This window comes from Callorhinus ursinus, unplaced genomic scaffold (assembly GCF_003265705.2).
Source record: "Callorhinus ursinus isolate GAN/ISIS: 27379988/994484 unplaced genomic scaffold, GSC_fseal_2.0 scaffold27, whole genome shotgun sequence".
NCBI lineage: Eukaryota > Metazoa > Chordata > Mammalia > Carnivora > Otariidae > Callorhinus > Callorhinus ursinus.
Genome location: NW_027397089.1, coordinates 933,662 through 955,687, shown reverse-complemented (window position 1 = coordinate 955,687; position 22,026 = coordinate 933,662). Strand labels below are relative to the sequence as shown.

The window sequence follows — 22,026 nt, the reverse complement described above, 5'->3', positions numbered from 1 at the left end:
AAGCCAAACTGAAAAGTTTACATATTATATGATTCCAGCTCTATGACATTCTGAAAGAGGCAAAATTATGGAGACATTAAAGATAGTGGTTTCTATGGCTTGAGGGAAGGGAGGAATGAATAGGAAGAGCACAGAGAATTTTTAAAACAGTAAAAATACTCTGTATAATACTGTAAAGATGGATATATGCAGCTATAAATTTGTCCAAACACATAGTTTGTACACCATCAAGAGTGAACCCTAATGTAAATTATGGACTTTGGGTCATAATGATGGGTCAATGTAGGTTCATCATTGTAACAAATATATCACTCTAGTGGAGAATGTTGATACTACGGCTATGCATGTGTGGGGGCAGAGCATATGGGATATTTCTGTTCGTTCCTCTCAATATTTCTGTGACCATAACACTGCTCTAAATAAAATCTTTAAAAACACAACAACAACAAAAACCTATTTGTTCCTTCAATTGAGAAAAAAAAGGGCTGAACATGCTTCCAGTGACTCTTTAGGCTACTTGAATAAGGAACTGAATGACAGAATAGCATAATAAATCCATTGATAAAGTCAGAAAAAGCACCAGAACTAAGACATAACTCCATGTTATCCCAACATGTGATCAATTAAGAAGGATGTCTGGAAATGACAAGTCCATATCAGAAAGGGCTCAAGAGTTCTTCTGGTGTGGTTCTTTGTCATCACTGATTCAGGGACCTATAGACAAATGTCATGTGTCATAAAGATCTAGTTCCTATTGGTTTTTCTCCAGGGAAAAGTCAGAGGAATCACACTGATTGCCATGTACTCATCCTGGACTAGATCCAGACCGCTTCTGGAGAGATTAGTAAGTCAGGCTCTTATCACTCCAGATGCCAATGACACAGACACAAACCACAAAGTTCTATAGAAAAGGTCACTTCATGAAATGCTCTATTTTCAGGTCACCTCTCTGAGGGAAAAAATTATGAAAAATTTGAATGATTAAATGAAGAGTGAAAATAGATTATTATCGTCTCAATAGAAGTAGAACACCGAATCAAAGAATGTTGAACAATGAAAGCCTGATCTGAACTGCATACTCAGTTAACTCATAATTTTAAAATAAACATTCTCAATACAGTGAAAAGTCTAGAAGGGCTTCCAGGATTAACTCCAATAAAGCTTGTTACTCAGCCTAGGTTGGAAGTCACGTACATGATGACAGCTTTGGCACAGAATGTGATTAGCCACCTGCTAGAGAGAGGGGAGAAGTCCTTTCTGTCCCTTGGGAAATAGGAGGCTAATACGTATAGAGTCCACTGTAGTTACTAATATACCAAAAGAAAAGATTTTGATTGAGGAAACAGAAATATCCAAGCAGTGGAGTATACTATGAATGGACAAGTGTTTTTATGGCTTACATATACGGTGCATTTTGAGTTCCTTATAATAAGAAGAGCAGCATACTATAGTATAGAGAGTGTGATCGTGGAAGTTACTGTCCTCATTTTTCTAGTTCTCAGTTTCTTCATCTGTAAAATGGGAACAATTAGACTACCTATACTCAATATAGTGTTGTTATGCAACTTAAAGAAAATGAACCTGGAACAGAATAGGTGCTGTATCTGCAACAGCAACTATTACTATGGTGATGAATCAGTACAAAAGTAGGGGAATGGTAAAAATTGTGTTATCATTTTTTTTAAATAGGGGAAATCCCATTGAGTTTAATGAGCCGTTATTTAGAAAATATTTTCATTCATTTTTCCTTAAAACAAAACCCTTCCCCCCAAAAAGCTTTGTCCCCCTGTGTTTTCTCCAACTTAATCATTTGGGAGAATATTAAATTGTGGAATTTTTTCCTGGATTTTGTAAAAGGGGCTAAAAAGTTGATATAAAATTACATAAATATATTTTTCCCAGTACATGCTATGCATTATGAGTATTTTCAGTTAAAAAAATCACTGGATTTTTCTATTTCTTTTCAGAATTATTGGAATGTGATAACCATTTTCAAATAGCGCATTAATCTTATAATGTTAGGTTTAGGGTATCTACACTACCAGTGTGCAATTTAACAGAAATATGGGTAGAAAATAAGTGAAATATCCTATGTTCTACAGTGAAAGTTTAGGCAAAGTTATTCTCTGAGAAATATAAAGAAAAACCATCTATTGCAAATTAACATTGGGAACACTCACCACAGAGAAGGCCTGTGTGTTATAGATAGTAAGGAAATCCCAGCCCCTTTTGCAGCCTGAAATATCTTTCCTTCAACATCAATGCTGACAGCACTGGTACATTCATCCAGCAATGCGTATTTTGGTCTTGAAAAAAATAAACACAAATAAATGAGTGATTTTCCCATCCGAATTATAAATCTTTACATGGACAATATGAGTTGCAATGTTAACTTCATTAATTTATTTTTTTAAGTACGCTCTACACCCAATGTGGGAGCTTGAACTCACAACCCCGAGATCAGGAGTCACATGCTCTACTGACTGAGCCAGCCAGGTGCCCCACAATGTTAACTTTAAAGGAGCAAAAGAGTATATCACATTATTAAAGGTGATAAATGATAAAGCAAAAGAGCAGTCATCCTCCCTCTTTGGATTAGAATATTATATTCTTCTGCAATTTTAAATAGATTTCCTGATGCCTGCTCACTATACAATAAGCTTTATTGTTATGCAGATGGGTGAATCATGGGTATGAGACATAGGAAAATGAGGCAGGTCACTGAGTGCATTTTCCCACAGAAGGCAAGTTCATTCCTGGTGACAGGTTCTGACTAATTACATGAAAAATACATTACAGTAGCTAATTATCAAACAGGCCAAAAGCCCTGTTAGCAAAGATTTATTGAGAAGATAATTTTATCAACAATGTAAGTACCAAAGCATGATTAATGGAATTTCGTTGCTGCAAGATTCTGCAAAAGTAGTATGCCTCATCTGACAAATTTAGAGTGGGCATTTAACCTGGTAACATTGAGACCATGCTTCACAATCAAATTCTTAAGGGGAAAAAATTGGTATATATTTTTCTGATTATACTCAGTAAGTTATTTTTCTAGCTCGATTTTTACTTTGGAAATGACTGTCCACTACTGTCAGAGGCACCTAACGTTGCTACCGTTTCCTTCTACTTATTCTCTTCCTTTCTTCTAAGCCCCCCTGCTCTTATCTTTCTTTTTTCCTTTCCCTGTCTTTGTTCAAGCCTATCTGGACTTTGGGTACGTATTTGGTACTCAGCAACATGACTTAGCTTTGTTAATGGGACCAAAGGTCAACACATGCACTGTCATCTATTATTTATTTCAGAGCTGAAAATCAGTATCAAGTATTTACCAAGACAATTTCCTCCATGAAGATACTCTGATCTTTAAAAATAAATGACAATGAAAAGGTAAACACTAAGCCAGTAATAATTTCTCCTTCACCATACTTATTTAGCACTTTAAATTGTTTTTATAAGCTGGATTTATTTACTAGTAGGATCCTGTTACCTATTCCAGGGAGCATAGCCAAGGCTAATAGATGCAGGAGTCAAGGTAGCTTTAACACCCCATTTGACTTTAATAACTGCTCTCCACACAAAGAAATGAAAGATCACTGGAGATTCCCCATAACATCAACAGAAATAGTGCTGGTTGGCTTTTGGTTACTGTTCTCATTAAGTATTAAGCACTACTTCTTTGTCTCAGAGTTGGTTACTATTTTGTGTGTAATTTTTTTTAAGTAGAAAAAAGGGAGAAGAAAAGGAAGAATAAAAGAGAGCAATCTGAGATAATTTTTTCTTTTTCTGTGTAAATCTCTTTCTAGTAATTTAGTTATTTATTATACTGTGTCATTTTTCAGAGTGCTTTGAGCTAAATAGAGAAGAGATGCCATCTTAGACTTAGAAATAAAGTATATGTCTTACACTCAGTTGTCATGGTAATCCTTAGGCTAGCAGATGCAAGATAGATTCCATACTTTTGTTCTTTTGTTTTCTTGGTGGAACTGGTGTGTGTGTGTGTGTGTGTGTGTGTGTGTGTGTGTGTTGCTCATCTTCACGGATCTTTCTATAGGTCACTAAATTTTCTTTCTATTGATATGCTTGTAACTTGATATTTATTTAGTCTCACATTGTATCCAAAATATTTTAGATACCAAGTATCAACTATTTATTTCAAGTTACAAGTACTTAAAAATCTGGGTTGAGATTAATGCCTCTTGCTCTTTGTTACAGGGTTTATTTTATTAATACACCAACACAGTGAGAAATTTATCATTGCATTTTACATTCCATCATATTATATTTCACCAACTATGCTGGTGATCATATTACTGAATATTTATGGACAAGGCTCAAACAGATTCGGGGGATAGTGGGTAACAGCTGGTCATAAATGTCAAACAGTAAAGTTTACTCTTGAATCTCACCACATCATCTGAGAAAGGGGCATTCTAAAATACACTGCACTAAAAATTCTGAGTTAGCAAATTTTGGGTTGTAATTTTTTAGCTTGCCATATTCGTTTTTAAAAGTTTTTATTTAAATTCTAGTTAGTTAACATACAGTGTGATATTAGTTTCAGGTGTACAATATAGTGATTCAACACTTACATACATCACCCAGTGCTCATCACAATAAATGTCCTCCTTAATCCCCTTCATCTATTTCACCCATCCCCCTACCCACCTCCCCTCTGGTAACCATCACTTTGTTCTCTATAGTTAAGAATCTCTTTCTTGGTTTGCCTCTTTTTCTCTTTTTTTCCCTTTGCTCATCTGTTTTGTTTCTTTTTTAATTATTATTATTTAAATTTAATTAACCAATATATAGTACATCATTAGTTTCAGGTATAGAGTTCAGTTATTGATTAGTTGCATATAACACCCAGTGCTCATCACATCACATGCCCTCCTTAATGCCTATCACCCAGTGTTTTGTTTCTTAAATTCCACATGAGTGAAATCATATGATACTTGTCTTTCTCGGATGGACTTATTTTGCTTAATATAATACTCTCTAGCTCCATTCATGTCAGTGCAAATTAGCTTGCCATATTCTTGAGCTAACCATGCACATTATTATAAATACCAGGTTATTTTTTTTTCTTTTAATTTTTTATTTAAATTTAACTTAGTTAACATACGGTGTATTATTAGCTTCAGGGGTAGAATGTAGTGCTTCATCAGTTGCACGTCACACCCAGTGCTCATTCCATCAAGTGCCCTCCAAAATGCCCATCACCCAGTTACCCCATGCCCCCACCCACATCCCCTCTAGCAACCCTCAGTTTGTTCCCTATAGTTGAGAGTCTTTTATGGTTTGCCTCCCTCTCTGTTTTATCTTATTTTATTTTTCCTTCCCTTCCCCTATGTTCATCTGTTTTGTTTCTTAAATTCCAAAATACCATGTTATTAATACAATATTTTTTCTTATTAGAAAACTCTGGCTAGACACTACATACAGGTCTAAAATGGAGTCACTTGTGCTAGGTCCATGTCACCAAACTGGGGCTTAATATCTAACCTAATTGTAGGTTCAACCTTCCCAGGAATGTAATCTGAACTGGTCAGTCTAGAATTTCCTGGTCAGCATTGGTGAGGTAATCTACCTAATAAGACCCTTTAGACTCCATGTAGGAGGTGAGTTTGTTCATGACTTCCTTGTTCTGCTTTTAAAAACTATTCCCTTGGGGCACCTGGGTGGCTCAGTCGTTAAGCATCTGCCTTCGGCTCAGGTCGTGATCCCAGGGTTCTGGGATCAAGCCTCGCATCAGGCTCCCTGCTTGGCAGGAAGCCTGCTTCTCCCTCTCCCACTCCCCCTGCTTGTGTTCCCTCTCTCGCTGTGTCTCTCTCCGTCAAATAAATAAAAAAATCTTAAAAAAAAAAAAACTATTCCCTTTCTGTAGACCTCTGGAACTCCTCTCTACTTGCTAGATGGGATGCTGTCTTATTCATGAATTGTTCAATAAAGCCAATTGTTTCTTTAAAATTTACCTGAATTTTTGTTATTTAACATAGGTAATGAGATAATAGGTTTTTTTTACTTATCTAAATTTTCTACTTTTATGAAATGTACATATTATTATATTTTAATAAAATTATTTAAATAATATGTTCCTTTTTCAATGATAAATATATGTTATATTCTTATTAAAAAGGCTAAATTAAAATATAATTAAGCTTTTAGCTCTAATTTCTAGTTTATAAGAAAATTAGGAGATTAAAGAAAGAGGTAAAAGATTCCATGAGGAAGTAATCAGATCTAGAATGAGCGATATTCTTATGGGACAACTAACACTTATTTCTTTTTTTTTCTTATATCTTTTATTTTTTAATTTAAATTCTATTTAGTTAACATATAGCTCAATATTGGTTTCAGGAGAATTCAGTGATTCATCATTTACATACAACATTCAGCTCATCACAAGTGATGATATCCATCACGATCTAGCTCTTCCCCCATTCACTTCCCTCCATCAACCCTCAGTTTTTTCTCTATCTCTAGTCCTATTTCTTTAGCAAATCAATGACATACAAGATTGGAGGGTGAGTGGTGGTGGGGCACGGAGTAGCAGAGACTTTAGTTTAAAAATGATTAAAAGATATAACAACAAAATTCAATATGTTTGAACAGATCAACTATAAAAAATATTTTTGAGACAATTAGTGAAACTTTGAATATGAGCCTGGTATTAATGACTTTAATTTTTATCAATTTTATTAGCTATGATTATAAGGTAGTTATTATGTAAGAAAATATTCTTATATTTTCTTGATGCCACAGTTTTTAGGAAAAAATGCCATGATATTTGGGATTTGCTTTAAAATGCTTCAGAATTAAAAAAAAGATAAATTAAGTGTGGTAAAATGTTGCACTTGGTGAATCAATGTGGTGGGAATGTGGGATTCAACTTACAATTTTCTCTTTGATGGAGTTTTGGTGTTTTTTCTATAATAAAAGGTTTTTAATTTTTTAATTTTTTTTAAGATTTTTTATTTATTTGTTTGACACAGAGGGAGAGAGAGTGAGAAAGAGAGCACAAGCAGGGGGAGCGGCAGGCAGGCAGAAGGAGAGGGAGAAGCAGGCTCCCCGCTGAGCAAGGAGCCTGCTTCCTGAGCAAGGAGCCTGATGCAGGGCTCCACGCGGGGCTCCATCCCAGGACCCTGGGATCATGACCTAAGCCAAAGGCAGCCACTTAACCGACTGAGCCACTCAGGCACCCCAATAAAAGTTTTTTTAAAAAATGATAGCCAACTCATCACTAAGTGTGGGCTAACTGGTTGCTAAGTAGTTAATGAGGCTTCCATGATATATATATATTTTTCTCCTTTTATCAGTTTTTTAAAGTTCCCTACAAAAGTATTACTGCTTCTATTGCAACTCCTTCAGACTGTCACATCTGCCCCAGTTTACAACCATAAACTGTGCCATTTAGGCATTCATGTACATAACTCTTGGTCCTTTTTTCTCAGAATGGTTTATTAACACTGAGTCACATAATTCCTGATTGCCTCCTGCTTTGCATACAACTCTGATTCTCATTGCCAGAGGCCTAAGATTAAGAGAAAGAGACAGACAGAGGCAGAGAGAGATTTTTTCAGAGAAGAATAGGACATATAAGAAGAATATTTCAGAATAGCTTTAATATTTCTTTCCAGCCTCTGGTGCTTGGTATCCTTGAAACTCAAAAGGCTATGGAGCTGATTGCAGAAAGAAAAGTTTTATCAAGAGAAATTATTTGCTGTATCTCTCTTTTTCTGAGTCCGTTAAGACCTATGCTGGTTGGTTCCTTTTTGCATTAGGTAAGTGTCTGATTTTTAAGGAGGAGAGCTCTACTGCGCTTAATAGACTACTGAGTACTTGAAAAGCTAATTTAGTTTGACTTTAATAATTTAATTCAGAAGTAGTATTTTTTTTTTAAGATTTTATTTATTTATTTGACAGAGAGAGACAGCAAGAGCAGGAACACAAGCAGGGGGACTGGGAGAGGGAGAAGCAGGCTTCCTGCTGAGCAGGGGGCCCGGTGTGGGACTCGATCCCAGGACCCTGGGATCATGACCTGAGCCGAAGGCAGACGCTTAACGACTGAGCCACCCAGGCGCCCCAGAAGTAGTATTGAATACCTACCTACTGTGTTCACCACAATATAATAGTAGTTATGTATTCATCACATTTTAAAATTAGCAATAATCTTTTCAAACTTAGGATATATGAAAATTTAATTTTGTCATCTAACATTACTCAACCTAAGAAATACAAAAAAAGACTGGGAGATTTCCAACACATGAAAAAAATAACAAGAAAATTAAACCTGTAAATTCTAAGCATTCATTTTTCCTTTTTTTCTTTCTTTTTTATTTGAGTATAATTGACACACAGTGTTACATTAGTTTCAGGTATACAACATAGTGATTGGACAAGTTTATACATTAGGCTATGTTCACCGCAAATGTAGCTGCATCTGTCACCAGACAACACTATTACAATGTCATTGACTATATTCCTTATGCTGTGCCTTTTTTCTGTGATTTATTCATTCCATAACTGGAAGCCTGTATCTCCCACTCTCTTTCACCCATTTTGCCCATCCCTCCATTCCCCAGGAAGATATTTTTAAACTAAAGATGAGGACATCGAATCCTGTCCAAAGATTTTTTTTTAGTTACAACGATGGCATACTTACCTATGATAAAACATGCGAGCCATGCCCATTCTTTGCTTTTCCCCTCCTGATAGAACATCTTTCCAATCCATAACAGCATCCCATCCTTAAAAACATATAACAATATATATTTTTATAAGGCATTTGTTTAATCGTTACTGTTTTTACCCTGGACAATCGATTCCTGGCAAGTTTAAATTATTGACACAAAGGACCTGGTATTTTACAGAACATATGCTTGGATAAACTAGAGAGCCTCATTTATAAGCATTTTGTTTTAGATTTCATATTTTTTTATATTTTTAAAGATTTTATTTATTCATTTGACAGAGAGAGAGACAGTGAGAGAGGGAACACAAGCAGGGGGAGTGGGAGAGGGAGAAGCAGGCTTCCTGCTGAGCAGGGAGCCTGATGTGGGGCTCGATCCCAGGACTCTGGGATCATGACCTGAGCCAAAGGCAGATGCTTAACAACTGAGCTACCCAGATACCCTAGATTTCATATTTTTTAATGTTAATAATTCCTTATACTGATAAAACATGTTCTAAGAATTCCAAATACGGACACTTTTAAAATTTGTTTGTTTCTGAATATCTCTAAAAAGTTGGTATACTTATGCTTATTTTGGAGGATGGTAGAACACAAGACCAACAATTTACACAGGCCTATTGCAAAGTCTACAAAGAGTAAGACAGAAACTAACTTAAATGGCTTCCATGTGCCTGGTACTTTATATGAGTTTTCTCATCATCTATTCCACAACCTTTTGAGCTAGATCTTACTGGTTGCATTTTATAAGTGGGTAAATTGAAATCCACAGAGTAGTTGACAAGTCTAAGTTTGCACAGCTAGAGATCAGAGCTAAGATTTATATGTAGGTCTATCTTCATACCACCTCTCACAACATCTTAACTACTGACTTTCTGTTGGATATTTATACAAAAAGCAAGGCTTCTATTTTTAAAAAATTGGTTACATATATGCATACTGATGTAGAAATGTGCTAGAATATTTTTTATATGAAAACCAAGCTGCAGAATTTTGTGTGTGTGTAGATATATACATGCATATACATTTATATAAATTATGATTGCATTTCTATAAACACACACACACCACAAACCCCTCCAGGAATGGAATGATGAGACCTTTACTTTCTCAATTACACATTTTTATAATATTTGAAAATTTGATGATTTTTATTATTTTTATGGCTTTATTTTGTAACAAGAAAAGCTTATGCAAAACCAAAACCATGGGACCTATGAGAGATAGGGCGTTATCAAATATTTATCTGTGGGAATATCAGAAAATAGATCAGAGTAGGCAAAGTCTGATTTTCAAAGAGCAAAATGACTGCCAAAATTTGACACATACACTCAGGACGACAATTCCAAATCCCAAATATTCAAGGCTTAATTCTCCCATTTGGAAAAAATTCAGGCTCTTTGCCCTATTCTTTATCCCTCAACTAAATTTTCACCTTTATTAAACTTTCTAAATAAAGTTGGACAAAGGGAAAGAAAATAGGAAGTAGAGTCTTTGGTGTTTTTTGTGCACTAGATTGAAAAGATTTTCCCTATTTCTTAATAATACTCCCCAGTGGGTACCACTGTTCATTTTCTTGGGCAAACTTCCAGGAATTTTCTGTTCATTTAAAAACATATCCTTACAATTTTATACTAGGAAAAAAAAATCTCAAAATGTCATCTGGTTTAAAGTTCTTGCTTCTAGTGAAAACTGTTGAAATACAATTTTCCCTATAACTGAATTTTATAGTATTTATGAAACATAAGCAAGGATTTGAAAAATAAGTTCAGATTGCTACACAATGGAGAAATAGTCTGGGCTTAATTTTTTTTCCCCTGCCAACTGAGAAAGCACAAGAGAAAAGTATTTGGGTCAAAGGAAACTTTAGCTTTACATATTTAAATAAAATTATGTCCTCTGTTCCACTAAATGCAAAAGTTTTAGTAGGCAATATTGCTTGATCATAGAACATATAAATCAAAACTCTGAGTTATAATTTCACCTCTGATGATGATTTATTGAGCCGAGGCCAGCAAAGAAAACATTTTTCCTGCTTCCTTGAGATGTACATATTGCTCTTGTTCATGTTAACATTTGTTAACACTTTTACTCCTATTTTGTAAACTCTTTCATAGAATGAAACATAGTTTTTATTTTTTTAATTTTTTTAAATTTTATTTTATTAGGTTATGTTAGTCACCATACAATTCATCATTAGTTTTTGATGTAGTGTTCCATGATTCATTGTTTGCGAATAACACCCAGTCTCCAGCCCAGTGATGGGTATTAAGGAGGGCACATACTGCATGGAAACATAGTTTTTGTTTTGTTTTTTCTCTTTCTTTTGTTTTTTTGTTTGTTTGTTTGTGTTTTTGTTTTCTAATGCCTGTAGTTTTTTAAATTTTATTATGCTATGTTAATCACCATATATTACATCATTAGTTTTTTTGTTTGTTTGTTTTAAAGATTTTATTTATTTGACAGAGAAAGACACAGCAAGAGAGGGAACACAAGCAGGGGGAGAGGGAGAGGGAGAAGCAGGCTTCTGCTGAGCAGGGAGCCCGATGCAGGGCTCGATCCCAGGACCCTGGGATCACAACTCGAGCCCAAGGCAGACCCTTAACGACTGAGCCACCCAGGCGCCCCACATCATTAGTTTTTGATGTAGTGTTCCATGATTCATTGTTTGCGTATAACACCCAGTGCCCTATTCAGTACCTGCCCTCTTTAATACCCATCACCAGGCTAACCCCTCCCCCCACCCCCTCCCCTCTAGAACCCTCAGTTTGTTTCTCAGAGTCCATAGTCTCTCGTGGTTCATCTCCCCCTCCGATTTCCCCCTTTCCTTTTTCCCTTCCTGCTATCTTCTTCTTTTTTTTTTTTTAATGTATAATGTATTATTTGTTTCAGAGGTACAGGTCTGTGATTCATCAGTCTTACAGTATTCACAGCATTAACCATAGCACATACCCTCCCCATTATCTATCACCCAGCCACCCCATCCCTCTCACCCCCCACCACTCCAGCAACCCTCAGTTTGTTTCCTGAGATTAAGAATTCCTCAACTCAGTGAGATCAAATGATACATGTCTTTCTCTGATTGACTTATTTCACTCAGCATAATACCCTCCAGTTCAATCCACGTCATTGCAAATGGCAAGATTTCATTCCTTTTGATGGCTGCATAATAGTCCATTGTGTGGACTTCTTTTTCTTCTTTATCCATTCATCTGTCGATGGACATCTTGGCTCTTTCCACAGTTTGGCTAGTGTGGACATTGATGCTATAAACATCGGGGTGCACATACCCCTTTGGATCACTACATTTGCATCTTTGGGGTAAATACCCAGTAGTGCAATTGCTGGGTCGTATGGTAGCTCTATTTTCAACTTTCTGAGGAACCTCCATACTGTTTTCCAGAGTGGCTGCACCAGCTTGCATTCCCACCAACAGGTAGGCGGGTTCCCCTTTTTCCACATCCCCGCCAACATCTGTCTTTTCCTGACTTGTTAATTTTAGCCATTCTGACTGGTGTGAGGTGGTATCTCATTGAGGTTTTGATTTGGATTTCCCTGATGCCGAGCGATGTTGAGCACATTTTCATGTGTCTGTTGGCCATATGGATGTATTCTTTGGAAAAATGTCTGTTCACGTCTTCTGCCCATTTCTTGATTGGATCATTTGTTCTTTGGGTGTTGAATTTGATAAGTTCTTTATCGATTTTGGACGATCCCTTTATCTGATATGTCATTTGCAAATATCTTCTCCCATTCTGTTGGTTGTCTTTTGGTTTTGTGGACTGTTTCCTTTGCTGTGCAAAAGCTTTTTAACTTGATGAAGTCCCAATAGTTCATTTTTGCCCTTGCTTCCCTTGCCTTTGGAAGGCAAGTTGCTATGGCTGAGGTTGAAGAGGCTGCTGCCTGTGTTCTCCTTTAGGATTTTGATGGACTGTTGTCTCACATTTAGGTCTTTCAACCATTTTGAGTCTATTTTTGTGTGTGGTGTAAGGAAATGGTCCAGTTTCATTTTTCTGCATGGGGCTGTCCAATTTTCCCAACACCATTTGTTGAAGAGACTGTCTTTTATCCATTGGACATTTGTTCCTGCTTTGTCGAAGATTAGTTGACCATAGAGTTGAGGGTCCATTTCTGGGCTCTCTATTCTGTTCCATTGATCTATGTGTCTGTTTTTGTGCCAGTACCATACTGTCTTGATGATGACAGCTTTGTAATAGAGCTGGAAGTCCAGAATTATGATGCCACCGGCTTTGATTTTCTTTTTCAACATTCCTCTGGCTATTCAGAGTCTTTTCTGGTTCCATACAAATTTTAGGATTATTTGTTCCATTTCTTTGAAAAAAGTGGATGGTATTTTGATAGGGATTGCATTGAATGTGTAGATTGCTCTAGGTAGTATTGACATCTTCACAATATTTGTTCTTCCAATCCATGAGCATAGAATGTTTTTCCATTTCTTTGTGTCTTCCTCAATTTCTTTCATGAGTATTTTATAGTTTTCTGAGTACAGATCCTTTGCCTCTTTGGTTAGATTTATTCCTAGGTATCTTATGGTTTTGGGTGCAGTTGTAAATGGGATCGACTTCTTAATTTCTCTTTCTTCTGTCTTGTTGTTGGTGTATAGGAATGCCACTGATTTCTGTGGATTGATTTTATATCCGGCCACTTTACTGAATTCCTGTATGACTTCTAGCAGTTTTGGGGTGGAGTCTTTTGGGTTTTCCACATAAAGTATCATATCATCTGCAAAGAGTGAGAGTTTGACTTCTTCTTTGCTGATTTGGATGCCTTTTATTTCTTTTTGTTGTCTGAATGCTGTGGCTAGGACTTCTAATACTATGTTGAATAGCAGTGATGATAGTGGACATCCCTGCCATGTTCCTCATCTTAGGGGGAAAGCTCTCAGTTTTTCTGCATTGAGAATGATATTGGCTATGGGTTTTTCATAGATGGCTTTTATGATATTGAGGTATATATCCTCTATCCCTATAATCTGAAGAGTTTTGATCAAGAAAGGATGCTGTACTTTGTCAAATGCTTTTCTGCATCTATTGAGAGGATCATATGATTCTTGTTCTTTCTTTTATTAATGTATTGTATCACATTGATTATTTGCGGATGTTGAACCAACCTTCCAGCCCAGGGATCAATCCCACTTGGTCGTGGTGAATAATCCTTTTAATGTACTGTGGGATCCTACTGGCTAGTATTTTGGTGAGAATTTTTGCATCCATGTTCATCAAGGGTATTGGTCTCTAATTCTCCTTTTTGATGGGGTCTTTGTCTGGTTTGGGGATCAAGGTAATGGTGGCCTCATAAAATGAGTTTGGAAGTTTTCCTTCCATTTCTATTTTTTGGAACAGTTTCAGAAGAATAGGTATTACTTCTTCTTTAAATGTTTGGTAGAATTTCCCTGGGAAGCCATCTGGCCCTGGGCTTTTGTTGGGAGATTTTTGATGACTGTTTCAATTTCCTTAGTGGTTATAGGTCTGTTCAGGTTTTCTATTTCTTCCTGGTTCAGTTTTGGTAATTGATACATCTCTAGGAATGCATCCATTTCTTCCAGATTATCTAATTTGCTGGCATATAGTTGCTCATAATATGTTCTTATAATTGTTTGTATTTCTTTGGTGTTGGTTGTGATCTCTCCTCTTTCATTCATGATTTTATTTATTTGGGTCATTTCTCTTTTCTTTTTCATAAGTTTGACCAGGAGTTTATCAATCTTGTTAATTCTTTCAAAGAATCAGCTCCTAGTTTCATTGATCTGTTCTACTGTTCTTTTGGTTTCGATTTCATTGATTTCTGCACTGATCTTTATTATTTCTCTTCTGCTGTGTTTAGGCTTTCTTTGCTGTTCTTTCTCCAGCTCCTTTAGGTGTAGGGTTAGGTTGTGTAATTGAAACATTTATTGTTTCTTGAGAAAGGCTTGTATTGCTATATACTTTCCTCTTAGGACTGCCTTTGTTGCATATCCCAAAGATTTTGAACAGTTGTGTTTTCATTTTCATATGTTTCCATGAATTTTTTTAACTCTTCTTTAATTTCCTGGTTGACCCATTCATTCTTTAGTAGGATGCTCTTTAGCCTCCATGTATTTGATTTCTTTCTGACTTTCCTCCTGTGATTGAGTTCTAGTTTCAAAGCATTGTGGTCTGAAAATATGCAAGGAATAACCCCAATCTTTTGGTACCAGTTGAGACCTGATATGTGACCTAGGATGTGATCTATTCTGGAGAATGTTCCATGGGCACTAGAGAAGAATGTGTATTCTGTTGCTTTGGGATGGAATGTTCTGAATATATCTGTGAAGCCCATTTGGTCCAGTGTGTCATTTAAAGTCTTTATTTCCTTGTTGATCTTTTGCTTAGATGATCTGTCCATTTCAGTGAGGGGGGTGTTAAAGTCCCCTACTATTATTGTATTGTTGTCGATGTGTTTCTTTGCTTTTGTTATTAACTGCCTTATATAATGGCTGCTCCCATGTTAGGGGCATAGATATTTACAATTGTTAGATGTTCTTGCTGGATAGACCCTTTAAGTATGGTATAGTCTCCTTCTTCATCTCTTATTACAGTCTTTGGTTTAAAATCGAATATGTCTGATATAAGGATTGCCACCACAGCTTTCTTTTGGTGTCCATTAGCATGGTAAATGGTTTTCCACCCCTCACTTTCAATGGAGGTGTCTTTGGGTCTAAAATGAGTTTCTTGCAGACAGCATACCGATGGGTCTTGGTTTTTTATCCAATCTGATACCCTGTGTCTTTTGATTGTGGCATTTAGCCCATTCACATTCAGGGTAACTATTGAAAGATATGAATTTAATGCCACTGTATTGCCTGTAAGGTGACTGTTACTGTATATTGTCTGTGTTTCATCCTGGTCTATGTTACTTTTAGGCTCTCTCTTTGCTTAGATGACCCCTTTCAATATTTCTTGTAGGGCTGGTTTTGTGTTTGCAAATTCTTTTAGTTTTTGTTTGTCCTGGAAGTTTTTTATCTCTCCTTCTATTTTCAATGACAGCCTAGCTGGATATAGTATTCTTGGCTGCATATTTTTCTCATTTAGTGCTCTGAATATATCATGCCAGTCCTTTCTGGCCTGCCAGGTCTCTGTGGATAGGTCTGTTGCCAATCTAATGTGTCTACCATTGTAGGTTACAGACCTCTTGTCCCGAGCTGCTTTCAGGATTTTCTTTTTGTCTCTGAGACCCATAAGTTTTACTATTAGATGTAGGGGTGTTGACCTATTTTTATTGATTTTGAGAGGGGTTCTCTGTGCCTCCTGGATTTTGTTGCCTGTTTCCTTTCCCACACTAGGGAAGTTCTCTGCTATAATTTGTTCCAGTATACCTTCTGCCCCTCTTTCTCTTTCTTCTCTTCTTGGATCCTAATTATTCTAATATTGTTTCATCTTATGATATCACTTATCTCTCGAATTCTGCCCTCGTGATCCAGTAGATGTTTATTTCTCTTTTTCTCAGCGTCTTTATTTTCCATCATTTGGTCTTCTATATCATTAATTCTCTCTTCTACCTCATTTATCCTAGCAGTTAGAGCCTTCCTTTTTGATTGCACCTCATTAGTAGCCTTTTTGATTTCAACTTGGTTAGATTTTAATTCTTTTATTTTTCCAGAAAGGGTTTCTCTAATCTCTTCCATGCTTTTTTCAAGCCTAGCTAGTATCTTTAAAATCATCATTGTGAACTCTAGTTCCAACATCTTACTAATGTCCGTATTGAGTAGGTCCCTGGCAGTCGGTACTGCCTCTTGTTTTTTTTGTTGAGGTGATTTTTTCGGTCTTGTCATTTTGTCCAGAGGAGAATAGATGAATGAGAGAACAAAATGTTAACAGGGTAAAACGACCCCAGAAAAATATACACTAAACAAATCAGAAGAGATCTGAAACTGGGGGGAAAGAAAGAGAAAGAAAGAAAAAGAAAAAGATAAAAAACAAACAAAGAAAAAACCAGAATATGATCAGGCTGGTTCATAGATCAGTGCCACACACTAGATTTTGGGTGTATTTTGGTCTGTTAGAAGAAAGTGCCTCCCAAAATTTTAAAGAAAGAAAAACTTATATATGTTCAAAAATAAGGGTTAATACGATGAAGGGATAGAATATGACTGTAAAGATGAAAATTATAAAAGATTTTATAAAAGGAATTGATAGGATAAGTGTTGGTTGAAAAAAAGAAAGAAGAGGATTTAAAAAAAAAAAGGAAAAGAAAAAAGGGAAGAGAATGTGATCAGGCAGGAGACCAGAACAAAGCCATACACTAGAGATTTAGCATATATTTTGGTCTGTTAGAAAGTGTATCCCAAAATTTTAAAGAGAGAACAACATATATATATATATATACATATATATATATATACCAAAAATAAGGTTAACTACTATGAAGGGATAGACTATGACTCTAAAAATGAAAAATAAAAAAGAATTTTTAAAAAAAGTTTTGATAAGATGTTGGTTGAAAATGGGAAAAAGAAAAATTCAGAAAAAAAAGAAAATTAAAAAAATTAACTTTGAAAGACTAAAGAATCAGGGGTAAAAAAGCCATGAATTCTATGTGCAGTTTTCCCCTAGCCCTGGAGTTCTGCTGCTCTCATTGATCTGTAAACTTGGTCTTGGCTGGCTGTTCTTGCCGATCTTCTGGAGGAGGGGCTTGTTGCTGTGGTTCCGAAATATCTTTGCTGGAGGCGGAATTGCCCCGCCCTTGCCGGGGGCCAGGCTAAGTAATCTGCTCGAGTTTGCTCTTAGGAGCTTTTGTTCCCTGCAAGCTTTCTGTACAGCTTTGGAGGATGAGAGTGAAAATGGCAGCCTCCCAATCTCCGCCCTGGAGGAGCTGAGAACTTGGGGCCCCACTCCTCAGTGAGACCCCAGAGAAAAGCAGTCAATCACTCCCGTCTCCCCGGTCTCTGGCCACACTCCGTGCTGACCCAGCCTATGACCGAGCGTTTCTAGCTCTGGCTCACAACCCCGTGTGAATTCTCCAAACCCAGCAGATCCCTGCGGTGCGCTCCCACGCCGCTCCTCCCAGGGGAGGAAGGGGAATCTCCCCAGATCTGCTGCTTGTTGGGTCCCTGCTGGAAGAGCAGTGGCCCGACTGTGCCACGGATCATGGTTTATGGCAACCCTGAGCTGAGAGCCCACTCCTCGGCTCTGTCTGTGCAGCCGGCTTCCCTGCTCTGATACCTGGGAGCTCTGTCACACTCAGGCATCCCCAGTCTTTCTGTGACCTTGAGGGTCCCGAGACCACACTGTCCCATAGAGGGTTCCACCCCTGCTTAGCCACTGGAGCGATGTCCCTCAGTGGAGCTGACTTCTCAAAGTTCCGATTTTGTGCTCCACTGCTCTATCACTTGCCAGAAGCAGCCAACAGAACCACCCCCCCCACCATCTATCTTCCTGAATATGGCCTTGGATTCACTTCTCCGCACATCCTACCTTCCAGAAAGTGGTCGCTTTTCTGTCCAGAGAGTTGCTCCTATTACTTTTCTTCGATCTCCTGTTGAGTTTGTAGGTGTTCAGAATGGTTTGATCCCTATCTAACTGAATTCCTGACCCAGACGAAAATTTAGGTTTCCTACTCCTGCACCATCTTGCTCCTCCCCCCAGAAACATAGTTTTTAATTCCATCTTTAATTAAAGCAAAGCATTTCTCTAAGCAAAGTGTTAGCTAGTCTAAATAGAACTTCAGTAGGCTTCTTCTCAAGTATATGATGTCCTTGCAAAATTAGGTGCTTACCAGCTTTGCTTAAAAACATGAAACATGTTTCATGTTTTAAGGATTAAGTGAGTAGAGAGTAGGCTTCCTTGGAAATTTTTTTTTATGTGTAAGGATATAACTGTTCTCATTCATGTCTAAGAAGCTAGTAGATAGCATAGCACAGTGGCATAGCCTAGTATAGAACACTGACTTTCAAGTGAGATCTGTATTTGAATCCCTGTCGTAACACTTGTGGTGGGCCCCCGGGGAAGTTTCTAAACTTCTGAAATTCACCTGTGAAAGAGGGTTATTAAAACCCACATCATGAGACGGTTATAAATATTAAATAAAATGAAAATGTACATTGCTTAATGTATTCTGCAAGGTAAGCACTCAGTAAATCATAACAATTACTGTTATATTACTAAGGTTGAAACATTCTTTAAAAAAGTTCTTAAACTTCTTGATGACTTTGAAAAGAACAGAATGGCCCATGTTTATTGTAAATTTCTATTTAGATGATTGGATTTCAAATTTACCCAAAATAATTTCCCCAAGATTAACATGCAGCATTTATTCTGCCCTGGTGTTTTAGAACTGGGAAGGAGCTGACTATATGAAAAAAAAAAAGTTGATCTGCTTTCCATATTTTTAGTATTTATGACTCATGATTATAAATATAAAAATAGAACAATACCTCTCTTGTCTGCCTTATTTGCTGATTATAAGAATCAAATGAATAATAATATGAAATTTCCATATAAAATATCAGGTACTAATCATCGCAAAAGGTAAAATATCATAGTATCAATATTATGAGTAGTAATATTGCCATTAGCTACTAATTCTTGTGCATTTACTATGTGCCATTGTTCTAAATGCTCTACAGAGAGTCTTTTTAAAAAAGTTTTTAATTCCATTTCATTCACATACAGTGTAATATTAGTTTCAGGTGTACATTATGGTGATTCAAGACTTCCATGCAACACCCGGTGCTCATCACAAGTGCACTCCCTACTCCCTGTCACCTGTTGAATCCAACCTACCACTCCCCTCCCCTCTGGGAATCATCAGTTTGTTCTCTGTAATAAAGAGTCCATTTCTTGGTTTGTCTCTCTCTCTTTTTCCCTTTGCTCATTTTTTTTGTTTCTTAAATTCCACGTATGAGTGAAATCATATGGTATTTGTCTTTCTCTGACTGACTTATTTTGCTTAGCATAATACTCTATAGCTCCATCCATGTCATTGTAATTGGCAAGATTTCATTCTTTTTTTATGGCTGAGTAATATTCCACTGTATATAGATACACCACCTCTTCTGTATCCATTCATCAGTAGATGTACATTTGGGCTGCTGGCATATCTTGGCTATTATAAATAATGCTGCTATAAACACAGGGGTGCATCTATCCTTTCACATTAGTGCTTTTGTATTCTTTAGGTAAATACCCAGTAGTGTGATTGCTGGATCACAGGGTAGTTCTATTTTTAACTTTTTGAGGAAACTCCATACTGTTTCCCAGAGTGGCTTCACTGGTTTGGATTCCTACCAACAGTGCAAGAGGGTTTCTTTTTCTCCACATACTCACCAATGATTGCTTCTTGTGTTGATTTTAGCCATTCTGGAAGGTGTGAGTTGATACTTCCTGGTGGTTCTGATTTGCATTTCCCTGATGGTAAGTGATGATGAACATGTTTTCATATGTCTCTTGGTCATCTGGATGTCTTTTTTGAAGAAATATCTGTTCATGTCTTCTGTCTGCAAAAGCTTTTTATTTTGATGTAGTCCCAATAGTTTATTTTTGCTTTTATTTCCCTTGCCTCAGGAGACATATCTAGAAAAAATGTTGCTATGGTCGATGTCAGAGAGGTTACTGCCTATGTTACCTTCTAGGATTTTTATGGTTTCAGTTCTCACATTTAGGTCTTCAATCCATTTTGAATTTATTTTTGTGTATGGTGTACAAAAGTGGTCTAGTTTCATTCTTTTGCATATTGCCATCCAGTTCTCCCAACACCATTTGTTGAAGAGACTGTCTTTTTCCTATTGGATATTCTTTTTTGCTTTGTCAAAGATTAATTGACCACATAGTTGTGGGACTCTACAGAGAGTCTTATTTAATATTCACAGAATCCTTATTAGGTAGATAGTTATCCCCATTTTACAGTTGAAAATACAGACAATAGTGCTAATTAAGATTCTAGAACTCTGGGATTTTATTTAGGGGCGGAGCAAGATGGCGGAGGAGTAGGAGACCTAGATTTCGTCTGGTCTCAGGAATTCAGCTGAATAGGGATCAAACCATTCTGAACACCTACGAACTCAACAGGAGACCGAAGAAGAGAGTAGCAACAACTCTCTGAACAGAAAAGTGACCACTTTCTGGAAGGTAGGACGTGCGGAGAAGTGAATCCGAGGCGATATTCGGGAGGATAGACGGCGGGGGAGGGGCCTCCGCCGGCCGCTTCTGGCAAGTGCTAGAGCCGCGGAGCACAAAATCGGACCTTTTAGAAGTTGGCTCCGTGGAGGGACGTCGCTGCAGTGGCTAAGCGGGGGGTGGAATCCTCCCGGGACAGTGTGGTCTCAGGACCCTCGGGGTCACAGAGAGACCGGGGGTGCCTGAGTGCGCCAGAGCTCCCAGGTATCGGAGCGGGGAAGCCGGCTGCAGAGACGGAGCAGAGTCGCGGGCTCTCAGCTCGGGGTTGCCATAAACTGTGACCCGCGGCCCAGTCGGGGCACGGCTCCTCCAGCAGGGACCCAGCAGGCGGCAGATCCGGGGAGACTCCCCTTCCTTCCCGGGGAGGAGCGGTGCGGGAACGCACTGCAGGGATCTGCTGGGTTTGGAGACTCTGCGCGGGGTCGGGTACCAGAGATAGCAACGCTCGGTCACAGGCCGGGTGAGCACGGGGCGCGGCCGGAGACCGGGGACACGGAAGTGACTGCTTTTCTCTGGGGGCACACTGAGGAGCGGGGCCCCGAGTTCTCGGCTCCTCCGGGTAGAGATTGGGAGGCCACCATTTCTGCCCTGGTCCTCCAAGGCTGTATGGAGAGCTTGCAGGGAACAAAAGCTCCTGAGAGCAAACCGGAGCAGCTTCCTTAGCCCGGACCGACAAGAGCGGGGCAATTCCGCCTCCGGCAAAGACATTTGGAAACCACAGCAACAGGCCCCTCCCCCAGAAGATCAGCACAAACAGCCAGCAAGCCAAGACCAAGTTGATCGATCAAGGAGAACGGGAGAACTCCAGTGCTAGGGGAATACTGCACATAGATTCATGGCTTTTTTTTTTTTTTTTTTTAACCATGATTCATTATTTCATCAAAGTTAATTTTTGTTGACTGTTTTTTTTATTTTTCTTTTTCCCTTTTTTTAACCAACATCTTATCAATCCCTTTTTAAAAAAAAAATTTTTCATTTTTCATTTTTAGAGTCATATTTTATCCCTTCATAGTAGTTACCCTTATTTTTGGCATATATATATAAGTTGTTCTCTCTTTAAAATTTTGAGGTACAGTTTCTTCTAACAGATCAAAATATACCCTAAATCACTAGTGTATGGCTTTGTTCTAGTCTCCTGCCTGATCACATTCTCTCCCTTTTTCCTTTTTTTTTTTCTTTTCT

The 22,026-nt window shown here is 37.7% G+C and overlaps 2 protein-coding genes across 29 annotated transcripts in view; one reads left to right on the top strand and one right to left on the bottom strand.

Annotated features, from left to right (window-relative positions):
* Window positions 1-22,026, top strand: part of REDIC1 (regulator of DNA class I crossover intermediates 1) — a 240,992-nt gene that overhangs the window by 1,152 nt on the left and 217,814 nt on the right. The gene's annotated exons all lie outside the window — the stretch shown is intronic.
* Window positions 1-22,026, bottom strand: part of ABCD2 (ATP binding cassette subfamily D member 2) — an 86,584-nt gene that overhangs the window by 6,440 nt on the left and 58,118 nt on the right. For 3 of the 4 annotated variants that reach the window (XM_025879567.2, XM_073877697.1, XM_073877700.1), the window contains exons 8-9: window positions 8,666-8,750; window positions 2,181-2,306 (exon numbers count right to left, since the gene is read on the bottom strand). In XM_025879567.2, coding sequence (XP_025735352.1) covers window positions 2,181-2,306; window positions 8,666-8,750 — 211 coding nt within the window. The remainder of the gene's footprint in view (window positions 1-2,180; window positions 2,307-8,665; window positions 8,751-22,026) is intronic. The other variant, XM_073877698.1, reaches the window with a different exon arrangement.